This window comes from Labrus mixtus, chromosome 2 (genome assembly GCF_963584025.1).
Source record: "Labrus mixtus chromosome 2, fLabMix1.1, whole genome shotgun sequence".
Taxonomy (NCBI): domain Eukaryota; kingdom Metazoa; phylum Chordata; class Actinopteri; order Labriformes; family Labridae; genus Labrus; species Labrus mixtus.
In genome coordinates, this window is record NC_083613.1 from 15,978,165 (window position 1) to 15,998,237 (window position 20,073).

Sequence of the window (20,073 nt, forward strand, 5' to 3'; positions counted from 1 at the left end):
TCAGTTTTTTATTGGATGAGGTATGTTGATGAGCATCAGTAGAAAAATACAGGATGTAAACATGCTAGAGTCAACTTGTTTTCTAACGTTCAGGCAAAGTCCATACAATATTATTTAATACAAATACAGACACAAAAACTGGATATATTTTAGCACCATTTCAAGTTATAAAGTCATGTTTCTGGCCATCGTTTGAGTCAGGCACACAATGTGGAATAGGACACTCCTTTGTTGTGTTTGTAGGCTTTTTCCAATATTCACTTCCCTTTACTGTTTGGGATTTGGGAAGATAAGTCGAAAAACATGGCCGCCATCAGTAAAAAATATTCAACCATGTTGGATTTGAGCAGCAGCTCAGTGACAGGAAGCAGCTGATTGTAGATCTAATGTAGGTCTATTTTCTGTAAACCACGAAAGGTTTGAACTGGGAATCGCTGCCTTTGTTCACTATTTCTGTGTATGTTTTACTAGTTTAATGAATAAGTGACTTTAAATCTGCCGCTGATGAAGCGTAAACTACCGAGCTGTAGCAATTATTTAATTATCATTGTTAGAGCACCGGTCGAAAGCAAAATTATAAATACTTCACAACGGCAGAAAACTGAAACAAACAGCGAATAAAAGGATCCAGTTTTTAAGGAATAGAGATACTAACCGATTGTGTGGGAAATAAGAAAAATAGAAAAAGTTATTCTCAAAGAAATAGTAAAGAAAAAACAAATAATGAAACACAAAAATCATCCAAGGGTCTCTGATAAGATGGTCTTAAGAGGGAACTTCAGCCCTGAAATCACCTTCTATAATGTGTGTGTGTGTGTGTGTGTGTGTAGTACGGGGCAGGTGACTGGACTGCAGAGGGGTCCGACCACAGAGCGCTGGGAGTACGACAGTCAGGGACGAATCATCTCCAGAGTGTTCGCTGATGGAAAGACGTGGAGCTACACCTACCTGGATAAGGTACAACAACACACACGTCACACACTGCGCAGGAGCACTGAACACACAATATATGTATATATCTATTTTCATTAAAAGGAAAATAAAAACATCATCTTAATAAACTAAACCCATAAATAATACAATTAAGCCTAGTTTGAATGTAAGTCACAAATTACAACAGAGTTTATCCTCTTATAACATTTTAGTTATTTCACCAGCTGCAACAGTTCCAGTGTAGGCAGAAGTTACACCTTCAATCTTAAACCATCTGTTTTGATTTTATGAACGATACGTGGTATCCATAGTTAGGCGCGTAGCTGACTTGATTGACAGTTGGGCGTGATGTTACGCTTGTCAAGAGGCTTAAAACCCGCCTCAGCTCCAGCTCTCAGCCTGTCGTTAGGTTGAATGAAAGTTAGGCTGAGGCAGGATTTCCAGCATGGCGGCTGCTGCCGATGAGCCTCCGGAGCCCCCTGATGTAAGAGATGGATGATGTCACTCAGGCTTCATACATTAATATTTACAGGCTATGGTCTAAACGAGCTACAGAAAGTAAAATGGAAACAGGGTGAAACAGTGTCAGGGTGAAAAGGTTGCGTCACGCTGCGTCACTCTTGTCAGGACTGGAATCAAGCTGATTTGTTGCTGACGCTCGCTTGTGTTGCATGCTGATAGGAAGTTGATGACAAACAAACAAAAACTTGATTTTATCAAATTCAATCCAAAAGGTTGTATGTTCATAAAAGATTTAAAATAATTCTGCTTCAGCGTCCCGCTCCCTAGTGTTCAGATATCAGGGCAATATTTGAAAAAGTAATATAAGCAATAACACACTTTTTAAAAATAGAAGAAATCATCATCAAAACAAAACACTCTCCTTCTTAAGAAGACATAAACGCTGCACGACTCACATAAATGAAAAGATAAATGACACACTGAAGACAACAAGCACACACACTTTTGTTTTTGTTCTTTTTCCTCTCACAAAGAAAGTTTTTAATAAATTCTGGTCAGAAAGAGTCAGCTGCACTAATTGAAGATTTTTTTTCCCCCTGGTGTGAAATATTCTGTCACAAAGTGAGAGAGAAAAACAAGCCACCACAAAGAGTGTTCCTGCAAACAGACAGCTCACCTCCTCTAGAGAGGGAGAGACGGCTCACCTCCCAGAGAGAGGGAGGAGCGGGGGAGAAACAGCTTTTAATAGTTTAAAATGAAATAACACAGCTCCCCTCATCGAATCACGGGGAAACAAGAGAAGCCAAGAAAACAAAAGATGAGGAACAGAGAAATAAAAATAAATACTTTGCACATTTTCTGCTGCAGAGTATGGGTCAGGTCGTAATCCACGTAGCTTGAATGCTAATTAGGCATTTACTCTTTTCACTGCATTTCATTGCAAGTGGGATTTACAGGTCTTTAACACAGAAGAAAAGACAGTTAGTTCCCTGTGTGCTTTCAAATCAGGAGGAAATTTATAAGTATGAAGGCAAAGAGGCTTTCTTTTTGTGGGGTTAAAAAAGATTAATGACAATGCCAAAAACTACAGTTCTTCAAGTGTCCACTAGAGGCTGTCTCCTAAAGTGAGTCAATCCTCGTAGCGCCCCATGTTAGCATAAATAAATCATCTTCAGAATACCCCTGTAGTTCCTTTAGTCTGATAACTAAACTCCAGTTAGCTACCAACATCATTGTCTCTGGAAAAGTATATGAGGAAATACAAAAAGAGGACATTTGTGTCACACAGTAAAGACGTCCTTTCCGTCACTGTTACCCAAAGTGCTCCCTGAGGGGTAAAGAGAGACTTTTCTTTACAATGGATGACTGGTTTTGATTTGTAGGGAGATGAGAGGTGACAAGGAGTCACCTAAAGGAGGACAGAGCAGCAACAGTTCTAAAAGAAGACAGAAGAGGATGTATGTAAGGAAAGAGGAAAGAGACGCTTAGAAAGTAGGAACTTTGAAAACAACCCACCTTGTCTCTAAGGAGAGGAGATTCCCTGTAGTAAAAAATAACAAATAGGAGGAGGACAAACAGGAGGAGACAGGAGGGATAAATCAGACTCCTTTTGTGTTTGTTAGCTCGGGAAGACGGAGGAAAAGACAGATGAAGCCCGACACTAAACAGCAGCGAGCCTTGTTTGTGCACGCTGAAAGAAAGGGAAGATAGAGAGCGATGGAGGAGGAGAGACAGAGAGCGATATTTAAGAGAGTCTGCAGAGACAGCGGCACTACGAGGAAACAAGACCCAGGGGACGTTAGCTGAAGCATGTTAGACAGAGAGAGGAGACACGGAGAGAAATAACGACACTAAGAGAAAGGATGATAGCGAGGGACACAGAGATGAGACGTACTGTAAGACATAACGAGAGAATACAACGAAGTGAATAAATGATTGCTCAGAAGACTAAATGTGTGGAAGCCTTATGAGGACATGTATCGGTGCATGTATTTACACCATTTTGCTCTGATAAGGATTCCTAAATGCTACAGCTTCAATGCCAGACTTCAAGACGTTTGGAAGAGATTCATAAAAAGTAGCTGAATCTAAACACATGAGTACGGAGTCAAAAAAGGAATACACACTTTATGTAGTTATAAAGAGGTTTCCAAGTTCAAGAAATATATATATTTTTTTGTATCAAAAATAGTTAAGTGCAAACAAGAGAAAAGAAGCTGAGGAAGGTGAAAAAAAGAGGAAGGAGGCCACAAAACAAAATACAAAACAGACAAAGTGAAGAATAGACAAACACAAAGAAGAGTTTATTTTATTCTATCACTTTGAATAAATGAGCCACACTCCATTACTCCACATGTCACTCTGTGCACAGTCTCACCTTCTCCTCTACTTGTTTTTCATTCACGTCCGGTCTCCATCTGTCACGTTTACTGAAAACACTCGCAGGAAGACGCTTGTGTGAAAAAACAGGATTCATCATGTACAGGGACACACGAACAACCTCCTAACTGCAGCAGTATGGATGCTTTGTTGTCGTTGTCCTCCTACTCGCTCATTGCTATTGACTGGGACAATTTCACTCTGGAACCCATTTTCAAAACTTTGCGTTTTTAGGCACCCAAACCCCAGTTGTTCTGTAAACAACGGCCAAAGAAACTGCAAAAAGTTACAGTTTTCTGGTGAAAATGGTTGTCGTGTAAACAGGTCTTAGGTTAAGGTCGGTGTAGAAACAGATGACATGATGGAGCTCAGGGGGGCTTTAAGCCTCCCAGTAAACGGCTACAACACACCCACCTGTCAGTCAACTCAACCACACTCCTTACTGTGCAAAACGCTTAACCTAATGAAATTAAAATATATATATATATTTTAAAATATATATATATATTTTAATTTAACCTCTACAGTGTGTACCCATAACATAATTAGCAATTTAGACCAAACCGGTTTCTTCTATCTTGGTATAAACATGTTTATTTCTGCAGTAAAGTTGGACATTTTAATATGGGACCTAATGGGGATTTCTTGGTTTTGGCAGACAGCCTCAAGTGGACATTTGAGGAACTGCAGATTTTGGGGCTTACACACTGCTTTAATTTTTCAGCATTTTTCATACGTCAGAAAGTGAAGAAAAAAGATGGTGGGACATATCTCTGTTTTGATACTGATGTTAAATTTCCTGTTTCCTCACAGTCCATGGTCCTGCTGCTGCACAGTCAGCATCAGTACATCTTCGACTACGACGCGGGCGACCGTCTGTCCGCTGTCACCATGCCCAGCGTGGCTCGCCACACCATGCAGACCATCAGGTCCATCGGATACTACCGGAACATCTACAACCCCCCAGAGAGCAATGCCTCGGTCACTGTGGACTACTCCGAGGAAGGACAGGTGGGCCTTTTTTTTCTCCCACAATGCCTTGCAGGACCAGTGTTATATTTCTACAGGACGTGTATAATTGTGTATGACAATGGCGTACAAGAGCAACATTAAAGCAACAAAAACAATCAGCGAATAAAGTTAGAATATTACAAGAAAAGCAGTATTATTGCAAGAATAAAGTAATAAATTCTGGTCTATGGTTTGCCTCTACGTTGTTTTAAAAGTGGAATATCAGAAGATCAAACAGCCACCATCTCTAAAATGAGGAACATGGATGACCTTTGACACGAGACATAAATCACTGAATACATCACCTTTTGATACAACAGCTGGAAGAACAATAAATATCAGGAATCTGAAGGCTTGTTCAAGAAACACATTATTCAGAAGAAAGCCCTGCACCGACTTAACGACAGCTTTATTTAACATATTTACTATTCTCATATAATTCCAAATCTATTCCTTTACATTTCAATTTTTTTTCACATAAACCACCAAATTCATACTATGACTTTTTCACAATAATTAACAACGTTATTATATTAAGTAAGGACCTTTTCAAGTAAAATTGCAACTTTTATTTTTTTTCTAATTTGACTTTTGTTCCAATACGATATTCTTGTAATATCACGACTTTGATGACTTTTTTTTAAATGTGACTTTAGTCATGTTATATAAAAAATTGTATAAAGATGAGTTACCACGTATTCTCATTTTATTCTAACTTTTTTCACAATAAATTATTTTACTATTCTCGTTATATTAAGATTTTATCATAAAAGGATGAATTTATCCTGGTAATATTACAACTCTGTTCTTGTTTTATTAAGATATAGTTCTCAAAATATTAAAACTCAATTCTCTTTCCAACATTCTTGTGATATTAAGAACTTATTCCTGAAATCTCAGGTTTCTCCAGTGTGGCCCAACTCTGTCCGACTTTATTTCTTTTATTACTATGAGGTGTCTGTGCACTTAGTTGTGTCTCACGTCTTGCTTGGTCAGATCTTAAGATCTTATGACGAGTATGGTTTAATCCTGATCACTGACATATTGATCATTCATCATTGTAATGTTATTAATCCAAAATGCTTTTCTCGGCTTTCTGTCTGCAGCTCCTCAGAGTCGCCCATCTTGGTACCGGCCGCGGTATTCTCTACAAATATCGTAGACAGGTATATACATCTTTTCTTACTCTTTTACCTGGATGTAAAAAACAAATATATTATTAACGTGTAATCTTTTACCTCTTTTATCTCTTATATTTGTCTATTTTTTCAGCAGTGTTCTCTCTGGACAAAGAAATGAGTTCAAGAGAAATATCATTTTATGAATAATAGTAAACACAATGGGCTCTGTTTTATTCATCTCCTCAGAACAAGTTGGCAGAGATCCTTTACGACTCCACGCGTGTCAGCTTCACGTACGATGAGACAGCCGGCGTGCTGAAGACCGTCAACCTGCAGAGCGAAGGCTTCATCTGCTCCATCCGGTACCGGCAGATCGGCCCGCTCGTCGATCGGCAGATCTTCCGCTTTAGCGAGGACGGGATGGTGAACGCACGCTTCGACTACACCTACGACAACAGCTTCAGAGTCACCAGCATGCAGGCCGTGATCAACGAGACGCCGCTGCCAATCGACCTGTACCAGTTTGATGACATATCAGGGAAGGTGGAGCAGTTTGGGAAGTTTGGAGTCATCTATTACGACATCAACCAGGTGAGACAGGATGGATTCAATCCAAATTTAAGTGTTGAAAGAAGCTTCAAACTCTGAGTGGATTCTTAGGTATTGTTTATATATTTTGAAGGAGAGACAGTTTCACCGAGCACCTTACATACATCCTTAATCTGAACCTGAAAGGAAAGGCGGAAGGTAGAAATCCAAAGTGAAAGAGACAGAGGAAAGCATTTTCAGTCTCCTTCCTCTCTACACTTTAATTTCCATAATCTTAAAGTGTTGTAGTTGTGCAGTCGTGAGATACTTGATAAACTCAGACTGAGCTATTCATTTGAAAAATACAGATGATCGTCTGTGTGTTTTAGTGGCAGTGAAGCAGGACAAAAAGACATGCTTCATCTTGTCTGGCCACACTTGTCTCTCTGTTAGAGACTGATCTGTATCTGTAGATAATCTGAATTTATCTTCCTTCCTCTCAGATCATCTCCACGGCGGTGATGACCTACACCAAACACTTCGACCAGCATGGCCGCATCAAAGAGATCCAGTACGAGATCTTCAGGTCCCTGATGTACTGGATCACCATTCAGTATGACAACATGGGCCGAGTCACCAAACGGGAGATCAAGATTGGACCGTTCGCCAACACCACCAAATATGGCTATGAGTACGACGTGGATGGACAGCTGCAGACGGTCTCCCTCAACGAGAAGATGATGTGGAGGTAAGATCACAGCAATAAACATGGATAAAACTCCTTTACTTACAGCTGTAAGGTGTTAACTGTTTCTAATCTGGCCGCGCAGGTATAACTACGATCTGAATGGAAACCTGCACCTGCTGAACCCTGGGAACAGCGGGCGGTTAACCCCTCTACGCTACGATCTGCGGGACAGAATCACTCGTCTGGGGGACGTACAGTACAGGCTGGATGAAGACGGCTTCCTGAGACAGAGAGGAGCCGAGATCTTTGAATACAACTCCAAAGGTAGGAACTGTTTTTGTACTCCCTGCTTTTCTGGTCCAACGCAGCCAAACAGAGGCCCGGAAAGGCCAGAACACAGAACAGCATAGATCAGCATAGAGATGTAGCAACCTTTACATCACAAGCTGGTGTAAGGAACTCGTTTTTATTACCAGTTAGATAGTTTTTTTAATGCAATTTTGCCTTTTGAGCAAGATGTTAACTAAATTGTCTCCCACAGAGTAAGAGTCTGTCTGTTCTTCAGCTTCTGTAAGAAACACAAAGGGCGTCACCGTGATAAGCCCTCAAATTTGCATGTTTTGTATGAAACAGGAAGTGGTTTATAACTGAGCTCCATATCCTTTAATGCAACCCAAACTAAACATGTATGGTTAGGGTCCTGGTCTTGACACATTCATATGGCAATATTCCATGCAAATGGAAGCAAACCCTAATGGCGACAGGGAATGTCAAGGTTTCCGCTACAGGCTACTGTTTCAAGTAGATCAAACATTTCTTCCCCAAATTTTTTCAGGAAGGCTAAAAAATGCAGATTCAGTATGCTGGAAAATTCTGTGACTTTTCCTGAGAGGGATCCGCCATGGCGGCGAGCAAAATGTAAAGAATATGTGTAACAATAAAAACTTGAGGCATCATCATATCTGTCTAATGTGCTTGATAACAGCCCAGAGGTGAAGTTCAGAGACTGAATTAGCTGAGGTGACACCTCGCAGACAGCTACCGGCTTCCACCTGTCAGTCCAAGAGGCCACGCCCCTGATTCCACTTAACTACAAGTCTTAATATAATGTAAAAAGGTGATTTGTAAAAAAAAAAATCATCCCGTACAGTTGTCATGAAGCGAAAAAATGAGCTATAGAGACCAAAAGGATTTTGTACCAGGCTGTTAACATTTTTATTTCTGCTGTAAAGTTGGACATGTAAACACGGGGCTCTATGGGGATTGACTCACCGCAGTGACAGCCTCTAGTGGACACTTGAAGAACTGCAGTTTTTGGTACATGGAGGTCAGCTTATTTTTTTCAAACAAGAACTTGGAAGAGCTTCTCTGCCTCGGCTCACTGTCAGTTTAATCTTTGGAGCTCAGTATAAAGAGGGACAACAAGCTCAAAAAGTTTATGTTATAGTCACCACCAGACCAGCTGAGACTCCAACAAATCTGGGTTAAATACAAGTGTATGAGTGAATATATATATTCAGATTTTCCCTCACATCTTCACATGACCTGGTACATAATTTATCTACAAGCGTTAGCAAATACAGTTTTTATTCAAAGAAAATGTAACACCTCGGATTAAATATTTCAGTAAGAATGGGGGCCACCAAACTCCCTGATTTTTAGAGTCCATGCTTACATTTAACTTGTCTTTTCTTTTTTCTCTGACCTGTGTTCAGGTCTTCTTGTCCGTGTCTACAGTAAAGCGGCCAGCTGGACGATCCAGTACCGTTACGACGGTTTGGGTCGGCGTGTGGCATCTAGAAACAGTCTTGGACAACACCTGCAGTTCTTCTACGCTGACCTGAACTATCCCACGAGAATCACACACGTGTACAACCACTCCAGCTCCGAGATCACCTCCTTCTACTACGATCTGCAGGTACACACATGCAGTATTTGGTAAAGTTAAACTAGGGGTGTAAGTCATATGTGGTTTCTTTTCTGGTTTCACTCTTAGTGTTTGATTTATGATTCTCTGTTAGGAGCAGGTTTCCTCTCTGATGACTTCAGGGGAAACATAGTGAATGCATAGCATCCCAATCAGAGAAGATGGGATTGTTTTCACTGTAGCAGACCCACTTCATCACCAAAACATTTTCATTTTATTTTAAATGCTTCACAGGTTAGAGAACCTGTAACACATTAATAGCTGGAGGGGTATCTGTTTTATTGTGATGAATATGGATGGTGCATCCGCAGGAGCAAGACCCTAGATTCAAAAAGTTTGTTTTCACATCAACAGGATATTTTATACTTGTTTCAATGAGTCACCTTAAAAAACAGAGAAAGACAATAATAGCAGTAATTGTAGCCTGACTCAAAGGAAGTGGACTGTGTATTAATGTCTTGTTGGCTGCTTTCCTTGGCCTCTTCAGCTATTTGCATTTCCCTAAATCCCCATTGCTACTTGAGCAACAATAACAACCCTCGGCTAGCATGCAACGTGCTAGCCATAGAAGAGTAGTATGTTTGTGTCAACGATTTGGATAGCTGCTCCATTTTTTCAAATTTTTCCTCACATGCATCTCTTTTTATGCAGAAATGTACAATAGAAATGACCTGCCAGTACCTACAATATTTGTGTTCATGTGGTGGCATATTATGTGTCGTGTTCAGAAATATGTAGAACGCTAGAATTGGAACATCATTAAGGTTTTATAAAGTCTGTAAAGTAAGTAACGCTCCATTGAAGTATTCAACAAATGTTTAATATGATGAATCCAAATTCTGAAGCTTTAGCATTCTGCTGGATAACACTGAAGGCTTAAACTATTACAGTTATTTATTTATTATAACAGGGTTATGCAACAGAAGATAATGTGTGACTGCTGTGAGGTCGGTTCAGTAGGGTTAATGTTGTGCGTGGAGTTTTCCTTATAGGGTATTAAATCATTTTGCTGTCAGTGTTTGCCCTCACCAACTATCATGCAGGAATATTAAATCCAAAGAATCATCAGTTGGATAATGTCCAGTCTGTGCAATAACGATGAAATAAAAATCCAATACAGTATTTCATTAAAAGTGGCATCATCATTCATAGCCCTCCTGTCATCACTCTTATAGTTTTAGAAAAACACATGCCATACATGGTTATTGTTGCATCCAGAGTGTGTGTAACTGTGGTGTGTTGTTGTTATACAGGGTCACGTGTTTGCGATGGAGATCAGCAGTGGAGAGGAGTTTTATATTGCATGTGATAACACGGGGACGCCGCTGGCTGTCTTCAGCAACAACGGGCTGCTGCTGAAACAGGTACGTACCATGATATCTACTCAAATATGCTACATACGTTTGTTTTGTATCTCCATATCATGTTTAAAATGTGTGTGTCTGCGTGTAGGTTCAATACACTGCATATGGAGAGGTCTACTTTGATTCAAACCCGGACTTTGTGCTGGTGATTGGTTTCCATGGCGGCCTGTACGATCCTCTGACACGCCTGCTGCACTTTGGAGACCGAGACTACGACATCCCCGCTGGGAGGTGGGTCATCTGTCACACCTTCTTGTGTTTTTTTTTTTTTTTAAATCCAAGCATGATGGTGGATGTAACTCCAGCTGTGTGAGCGTCACATCTGACCAGAGTGTGTGTTTGTCCTGAAGGTGGACCACTCCTGACATCAGCACATGGACGCATGTTGGAAAAGACCCCCAGCCCTTCAACCTGTACATGTTCAGAGGAAACAACCCCATCAGCAAGATCCATCAGGTCAAAGAATACGTCACAGGTAACAGGAACAATGACTTTACAGTATAAAAACATAAATGGTAGACAATACTGTTGAGGTCTGCATAGGTCACAAGAAACTGAAGTAACCGTTTTCAAGGGTCCTCCCAATCCTGGAACCATTCACTTTCATCTGACCATGACCATGTCTCCATGTCTCTGGGAACGATGGCTAACTTTTCAGTCATTCCAGCAGCCAAAGACACATTAAGGGTGTTCTCACACCTGGATCATTTGGAGCAGTTGCTCTGAATCAGGGTAGGAGCTGAGATCTCCTACAAGATGTGATCTTGGCCCACATCAATCAAACCCTCTCTCTTTCTCTCTCACTCACTCTTTTCCACATGTTCCCTCCCTCTCTCTCTCTCCGTAGATGTCAACATTTGGTTGGTCACTTTCGGCTTCCATCTCCACAACGCCATCCCAGGATTCCCCATCCCCAAGTTTGACCTGACCCAGCCGTCGCTGGAGATGAAGAAGAGCCAGCTGTGGGATGATCTGCCTGTAAGTTTCACATGTACTCTTTAAGATGTGTAGCAATTAAATACCTCATGAGATTATTCTCCTGGTGGACATTTACAAAAAGTCAAGAAAACAATGGAGCAGGGATGAAAGCAGATTTTGTCCACAGCTGTTCCTTAGTGGCTATAGTGGTTTAGGTCATCTGTGCTGATTCAGCCTATATAGCTGGGTTAGCATGAGAAGCTAAAAATCAGAATCAGAAATATTTTATGAATCTCCAGGGAGACATTCGGTCATTACAGAGGATTAACAAAGTATTTCTGATTCTGTAATGTTAGAAATGCATTTTCTTCTTCCTTCTTCAATCCTTTCCTGAAGCTAACAGCAACAAGTGTTCAACTAGGGCGTCATATTCAGTCAGGAAACGGGAAATGTTTAATACATGTACTGTTCAAAACATCGACATTAGTGAACTTCATTGTGCCTCTTTCACCTGCATCTTAAAAAAAAAAATCTAAATGCATCTCAAATATCATAAGAGGTTGATGTATTGTTAGTTATTTTAAATAACAGCCACACATAGAGAGACTGGTAGCACAGACAGAAGTGTAGAGGGAGAAAATGAGACATGCTGATGAAAACATAATCATTGGGAATGAAAGATTTCTTATTTTCAAGAAAAATGGAAAAAGACATTTAAGACTAAGCAGAGCTGAAATGGAGAAAGTTTCATGAAGCAAAAGACCAATTCAAGAAAGTCCAAATGAAAACCACAAACTGGAAATTGAGAAAGAAACGAAGCAGTCTGAGACGAGAGAGTGAAATGGCAAAGAAACGGAGAAACAAGCTGACGTTCATCGAGGAAAGAGAAGGAGGAAATGGAGGGGAAAGAGGGGACTGTGGGAGGAAATGGAGTGAGAGTAATGAGAGAGGAAATGAGTAGAGAAGAAAATAAAGAGTCATCCAGTGCGACCAGTCATTCACCCCTCCTCAGATTTAAGCAGCGTTCTGTTTTGTAGTTACACTGTGTGGTAGACAGATAATCAGAAAGTCACACCTGAGAGAGACACAGAGAGAGAGAGAGAGAGAGAGAGAGAGAGAGAGACAGAGAGAGAGACACGGAGAGAGAGAGACAGAGAGAGAGAGAGAGAGAGACAGAGAGAGAGAGAGACAGACAGAGAGAGAGACAGAGAGAGAGAGACAGAGAGAGACACACAGAGCGAGAGAGAGAGACAGAGAGAGAGACAGAGAGAGACAGAGAGAGAGAGAGAGAGAGACAGAGAGAGAGACAGAGAGAGAGAGAGAGAGACAGAGAGAGAGAGAGAGAGAGAGAGACAGAGAGAGAGACAGAGAGAGAGAGACAGAGAGAGAGACAGAGAGAGAGAGAGAGACAGAGAGACAGAGAGAGAGACAGAGACAGAGACAGAGAGAGAGAAAGAGAGAGAGACAGAGAGAGAGACAGAGAGAGAGAAGTTCAGAGAAAGAAACCAAAGTGAGCATCTCGATATGAAGACAGAAACATGCAGCAGATTCAGACAAATGCAGCAAAATAATGAAGAAAATGAAGGAGATTTGAACTGACTGAGTGTTGTCTGAGGTGTGAATGTTCTGAATTTTCACGGGTCCTTTTGTTTTGTAGTAATAATGACCTTTTTCAAGTGGAAATCCGAGACTCCAGAAATGTTGGTTGGCTAAGCCAGTGTTAAACTAAGAAAAAGTAATTTCACCAACCTTTATCTTGTAGCAGAGAAAATAAGTCCCAGCTCTCTGTGCTTGAGTTTAATAAAACTGACCGTACAAAGCACTGTTCTGCAGCATTTCCTTTCAGATTTATTTCAAAACCAGGTTGCTGCAACTGTTTCAAATCAACTTTGAGACTTCTTAAGTCCACCCAAAAAAAATCATAACATTTAGGGCTGGTGCTTTTCAAATTTTCCATTGAACTAATCAGCTTTGATTCCCATTGTCCCAAGTTTAATTTCTTTAAACTTTTATTTCCTGTCTTCTTCTTCTTCTTCTTCTTCTCCTTTCTGTTTGCGTTTTGTGAATGTGTACGTTAACTCTGCAGTTACAGTCATGAATCGTCACATGAACAAGCAAAGCAACAAAAAAGTATAAATGAAAAATATAACGCTAAATAGACAGTGTAGTTCAAATAGTCAAACATATCTCAGCCCTTAAATAAGCTGGAAATTATTCTGTTTTCTATGACTTTAATTGTTTTATATCAGCTTCTGAGCTTCCCACCGTATGAATGTAGTGCTCTTTAATTTCACCGTCCTTTAATGTAGTTTTCTGGTTATGTTGATATTATTATATCTGGACTTATATAGGGACTTGGGTTGGGTGCCGGTGTCCGGTGCAGACCAAATATGGAATTTGGTCTGGTAGCTGGAGAGGTCAGCTCAGGAGTGCCCGCTGTGGGCAGCTCCGTCACTCTGGCTTCTCTCCATCCTGTTTCTGCATGTGTGTGTATATTTCAGCCTATGTGTGTGATCATGACTTACAGAGTGTTAAAACAGAATTTCCCCTTGTAGGGATCAATATAGTAAATCTTCATCTTAATTATGTTACAGACATCTCTTTCAGCAGGCGGTGAAATGATTCATGACTCTCTCTCTCTCTTACACAGTTGATCTCAGGAGTCCAGCAGGAAGTGACTCGTCAGTCTCAGTCCTTCCTGTCCTTTGAGAGGATGCCTGAAATCCAGCTGAGCCGGCGTCACTCGGCCCACACCAAACCGTGGCTGTGGTTCGCCACCGTCAAGTCCCTGATCGGTAAGGGCGTGATGCTGGCGGTGATCCAGGGCCGCGTGGTGACCAACGCCCTCAACATCGCCAACGAGGACTGCATCAAAGTGGCCGCAGTCTTAAACAACGCCTTTTACCTCGAGGACCTCCATTATACGGTGGAGGGACGGGACACGCACTACTTCATCAAGACCAGCCTGCCGGAGAATGACCTGAGTGCGCTGCGGCTCACCTCAGGCAGGAAGTCGCTGGAGAACGGAGTGAACGTCACGGTGTCGCAGTCTACGACGGTGATGAATGGGAGAACGCGGCGCTTTGCTGACGTGGAGCTGCAGTATGGCGCTCTGGCGCTCCACGTGCGCTATGGGACGACGCTGGACGAAGAGAAAGCACGAATCCTGGAGCACGCCAGGCAGAGGGCGCTGTCGAACGCCTGGTCCCGGGAGCAGCAGCGGGTCAGAGACGGAGAGGAGGGGGTCCGGCTGTGGACGGAGGGAGAGAAGAGGCAGCTGCTAAGCAGCGGGAAGGTTTTAGGTTACGACGGCTACTACGTCCTGTCCATAGAGCAGTACCCCGAGCTCGCCGACAGCGCCAACAACATGCAGTTCCTACGGCAGAGCGAGATCGGGAGGAGGTAACACGGCATCAGCAAACGTCGAATATCTCCCCCCTGTGACTGTCAGAGACTAACAAAGGTTCAGTTTTAACACTAAATGGATGTCACAGACTAAACTGTGCAGAGACACGCCTCCTAAGAGAGCCCAAACAAGTTTTATTCTTCAACACAACCGACCAGAAACTTTACGTAACTTAACGTCCACATGAGCCTGCTCGGAGGTTCAGTCTCTCAACCAATGCCTTCTCTCTCTCTTTCTGTTTCTCTGTCTGTCTCTCTGGTGGCCGGGTCTAAACCCGAGTGCTATAATCGTGTGCTAACTAGCTGTGAAACAGTCAGATGTAGAGATTCGTCCACGTAGCCGACCGAGCATTTCAGCAGCCTGCAAGCATTTAGACAGTTCTGAACTGTCCAACAAGTCAAAAACCAGACGCCTGTGGATCCTGACAGATGTTGCAGGTATCATATCTGTGTGGGTCCAGATGTGAGCCGTCACTTTGGATTGTAGACCTCTATGAGTCTAAAGGAGCTTTAATCAGTGGCTCTTTGTATGGGACTGAAGTGGGACTGGTGTGGACTCTCTCTAAGAGAGACAGGCACTAAAAAAAAGGACTTCAATTTGTATGAAGGCAAAAAAAAAAAGACTGATTTTTTTGTTTTTGTTTTTTATATATGAACTTGCATTTGCTTCAACAAAGGGGATTTAAAAAATGAACAAAAAAGTGTTTACATACTATTACCTATACCACTATTACTGCATATTACTCTAACGTCACCTCCACCGGAATGGATCAGGACTGGACTGAACAACACCACAAACTATGAGTTGTGTTTTTCTTTCTTTCTTACTGATGGTCTTTTTGGTCGTTTCTGAAACCTCTCCTCCGAATCCCCCGTGCTCTAATAAGGTCTATAAAATCAAACAGTTTCAAACTACAGTGGTTGTATGTGGATGGTTCTGCGTGGGTATACGCTCTGTGGACTGGAGTGGGCTCAAACACTGGTCCGCAGTCCGCCCAGGACTCCTTCACTTCTGCAAAATGTGACTCATATCGCATAGACCTTGTGCTTTTATCGGTCAGAGGTAGTAGTATTGCTTGCAATAGAAACATGTTGTCATGGCTTTGGGGTGGGGGTGGGGGGGTCAGGGTCGCTGTGAGTAGTAACTAATCGTTGCTTCTCTCCTCGTTTTTTGCTTGTTTCTCCTTAAAGGGACAGTGCATCGCCATCAGTGACTTTAATGAGTAACAGTGATTGATCAGAAATCGATGTGGATGTTTTCTCATTGATTGTGGGTCCCTGTACTCTTCTAGATGAGTTTTCTTTGTGTGTATGTGTGTTTACAGGGCGGGACTCGAATCATTTCAGAGGAAAGAACAGGATCTTTACAGAAAGTTAACATCATATGCTACCAATCTTTTTCCAGAGACAAATGAGACGAGTTGACAATGTTTCATGGGTTTATCTTTTATTTTTATTTTGAAGGTTGAGAAATTCCACTTATCCGTACATCAATATTAGTCTCAGAGAAAGTAATTTATGTACAGTGTTTCTACGGTAAAGAATAAAAATCCTTGAAACTATTGTTGCTTTGTGTTGTTGTGTTTTTAATTCCCTCCGCTGTCAAAGTCAGACTATAAAAGTTTAGGGTAGTAGGAACATTTTCAATTTGACAGTTTTTTACAACAAATATTAAATGTAGCCTATACATCTTTACAAGTCTTTACATTTCTTTGAAGTGAGGGTTTTTCTGTCTGCATATAGAACTGTCTCGATGTATTACTGATGTTTCTACATGATCTGATCGACGATAAGATGATTTCTTAGGGCGTGGTCACACTGGCAATCCATACCGTGCCATACTGAAGCAAGATTGCCCCGTGGCCAAGGAAGTGTACCATGCTCGAGCACAGCACGGAGCGGTCACACTGGTTTAAAAACTGGACTTTAGGGGTGAAGCGTGCTCAGGCACGGTACGGATTGCCATTGTGACCGCGCCCTTAGTCATTCTTAAAGCGCACAACTGCAGCAACCAGATTGGATAGGAACAAAGCAGTCAACAGCATTGTCTGTATGAAAGACATATAAATGATTTCACCATTTCTCCTTTGATAAGAAACTACAAAGGTGATGGATATTGTAAATCTGGAGAGAAAGCGAGCTGCTTTTCACGTTACTAAAAATAGTTGATAACCCATTAGCGACCATCAGAACACAGCTAATTTTAGTATTTAGACACCTAGCTAACATCTATATTAGGGGCAGCTGTGGCTCAGTTTCCCGTCATTGTCCCAGTAAAACACTTCTGCACACATATGAAAGATTTCATTTCAGAACAGTGATGAATCAAATTTATTCAACTCAGCCTCTTGATTCTAATGATGTTCCTGACGTGAACTCACAGTATAAAGTTTATGAGGAAATCAGACAGGAATTTGAACTTATTCAAATCAGCAGGCAGTGAATGTGATGTAGCGGATGTAGAGATATATCTCAGTTATAATAAAGACAAGACTCCTGTGTTTCTGTCTGAACTTTAAGAGTATCTTCTCAAAGCTAAAGTAATTGTTCTTAGTTAAGCTGTCCCGCAGCACATGAGTAATACAGATTTTTAATTCTTTATGTGATTTTTGTGTCTCCTTGTCTTGTTCTTATTTGAACTCTGTTGAATCACATTGATTCAGGATGACACTGAGAGCACAGGTCAGGACTCAAGGCTACATCCCGTTGACTCATCATTTCAGTTCCGTCAACAAGGATGTTCTTTCAGTCAGGCTCAGATTCACATTAGATCAGTGATGCTGGGCTTTGCTCCTTCTCTTTCCTGGTTTGCCTGTCTGAATTGAGAACTGCCATGGCCTGAGGGTAGAGAACAAACCATTTAAAACACCAAAGTCATCAAAGAACGCAAAAACACTAACAAATGAAAGACAAGAAGATCAAAAATACAGTATGTATGAATGTATTTATGTATGTATGTATGTATGTGTGTATGTATGTATATATGTATGAATGTATGTATGTATTTATGAATGTATGAATTAATGTATGTATGCATATATGTATGTATGGATATATGTGTATGTATGTATTTATTTATTTATGTATGTATGAATGTATGTGTGTGTTTATGAATGTATGTATGTATGTATGTATGTATGTGTGCATATATGCATGTATGTATTCATGAATGTATGGATGTATATTGGATTGTGTCTATATATGAATATATTAATGAATAAAAGTATAATAAATGTATGTTTGTATGAATGTATCTATCAATCAATCAATCAATCAATCAATCAATCAGTCTATTTTTGTAGTCCTATTTAAAAGAAATGTTTTATCATTGATGAAGGTTGAACATTCACCCACGATGATCAGTCCACTATAAACATTAGAAACTATAATGACAATGAAATGGGAAAGACTAATTTTGAAAGTAACAGCAGTTAATGTCAAACAGCTCAAGGATTCACTTTAACATTTATCATCAGGCTTATAGTAATGGTTCTAGCAGCATGAGTCAGGCGGGTCCACAGCGGCAGGTTTCAACACCAACGGCCCAGAGGATGCTTAAAGACAGGGCAGCTCAGGAATTCCAATAAAGATAATGTATATAGTATGTATTGACAGTATATGTTTATATATAGGTTCATATAGATTCATACAGACATACATGCATTCAGTCATATATGCATTTATGTACAAACATAGTTTACATACATACATGTTTACATTCATACATGAAAACACACATATACATATATTAATATATGCTCACATACATTACATAAATATATACAAACATTCATTTATCTAGCCATCCGCCCATACATGTACATGCACAAACATACATAGATACATACATACATATCTTTACATTCACAAGTACATATTCATACATATATGCATTTATTCAGAAACATAGTTTACAGACAAACATTCCTACATACGGTACATACATGTCCTTGAGCACACATCTAATTCACTCACATACATATTTACTCTGTGAAACTCTTTAATACATTCTCTCCCACAAACATACAATACATTTGAAGAATATAAATAAAGGCTATGTGAGAGGAGGATTCATGTGTATTAGAAGGCCAGAATAAAATACAGCCTTTACGGCCCCTCATACTCAGCCAAACGAGAGGGTCAGGAAGGAGTTGGATCTTTAAGAAACTAAAAAACTGATGGATAGTTCCCGCAGAGGAAAGAAAGGCTATAACCTTTATATTTTTAAGAATATTTCCTTAGCTTGTGTTTTTCATGTGTGTCTGCGTTGAGTCTTTACGTCCTGAGTACGTTATGTAACTGAGAATAAGATCATGACTTGGTGGTGTCATTTACTTTGTTGATGACTCTAACTTCTTCCTCCTCAGTCTGCCCCTGAGAGTGCCTCATCCCTCCTGCTTTGTTCTTCTCTCCCATGACCCTGCCTAATATAGCATGTGATTCGATTGTCCCCACTCTCTGTGTTTGCGTACTTTCAGCCTCTCGCTTTTTGTTTAGTGGCCAAAATCAAAGTGCAGCCGAGCAGAAGGTGCTTAATGTGTCTCAGCAGACTGTGGTTTTCAACATGAGGTGAAACTCTCGAGCTGGTGGCGGCTCAGTTCATTAGTAATATTTTAACGCCTCATTGCACAAAATGAACATATTATACCAGTGGGGGGGATGCAAGTGTGGATTCTAGATTTCAGGCTCTCTGCACACTTCACACCCCGAGGCGCTTCAATACATGCCCACACTTATCTACCCTGTCAGTGAACTCCTGTTCAGCGATCTGTGAAAACATTAAGACACAAACACTCACCACAGTGTGTGTCAAGCCAAAATGTTCATCTCTGGGAACAAGAGAACAAACCTCAAAACAATAAAAAACTAAACTATGTTGTAGTTCTGCTAACATTCCCAAAAATAAAAACACATTTGAAAAGTGCCACAACACAAATTTCCTATGTTCCTGCTGTAATCTCAAACCACCAGCTTCCTAGTTTTACAACAACTTTACTCACCAGTGTGCCTATTTTTTATCTATATAAATAAAACAAAACAAAAAATCTGTTCCAACAAAGTTTGTCAAATATATTTGCAGCAAAGTCAAATGCATGCCAGGACTTATTGCATTGTCACAAGTCTGTGTTGATTTAGTTATGGTAGCCTACAATAGCAAATGTGCTAAAAATGATTTCCGTTTAGAAAACAGAATTCCACTTTAGATACTGTACCGTTTCCAAAACACTTACAAACACCCAAACAAATTCAGTAACTTTAAAGTGCTCGATGATGAAAAGTATGCAGAAAAGAACAACAAAATAGAGAAACACTTTAAATTCAGTCATCGCAACTGAA

At 40.6% G+C, this 20,073-nt stretch overlaps 1 protein-coding gene across 5 annotated transcripts in view; it reads left to right on the forward strand.

Moving 5' to 3' along the window:
• Nucleotides 1-16,298, forward strand: part of tenm3 (teneurin transmembrane protein 3) — a 318,509-nt gene extending 302,211 nt beyond the window's left edge. For all 5 annotated transcript variants that reach the window (XM_061052965.1, XM_061052966.1, XM_061052967.1 and 2 more), the window contains 12 exons: nt 831-957; nt 4,588-4,785; nt 5,892-5,951; nt 6,153-6,497; nt 6,938-7,182; nt 7,265-7,446; nt 8,838-9,040; nt 10,303-10,413; nt 10,502-10,644; nt 10,764-10,888; nt 11,261-11,391; nt 13,982-16,298. In XM_061052965.1, coding sequence (XP_060908948.1) covers nt 831-957; nt 4,588-4,785; nt 5,892-5,951; nt 6,153-6,497; nt 6,938-7,182; nt 7,265-7,446; nt 8,838-9,040; nt 10,303-10,413; nt 10,502-10,644; nt 10,764-10,888; nt 11,261-11,391; nt 13,982-14,737 — 2,626 coding nt within the window. In that variant the 3' untranslated portion in view covers nt 14,738-16,298. The remainder of the gene's footprint in view (nt 1-830; nt 958-4,587; nt 4,786-5,891; nt 5,952-6,152; nt 6,498-6,937; nt 7,183-7,264; nt 7,447-8,837; nt 9,041-10,302; nt 10,414-10,501; nt 10,645-10,763; nt 10,889-11,260; nt 11,392-13,981) is intronic.
• The last annotated feature ends 3,775 nt before the right edge of the window (nt 16,299-20,073 follow it).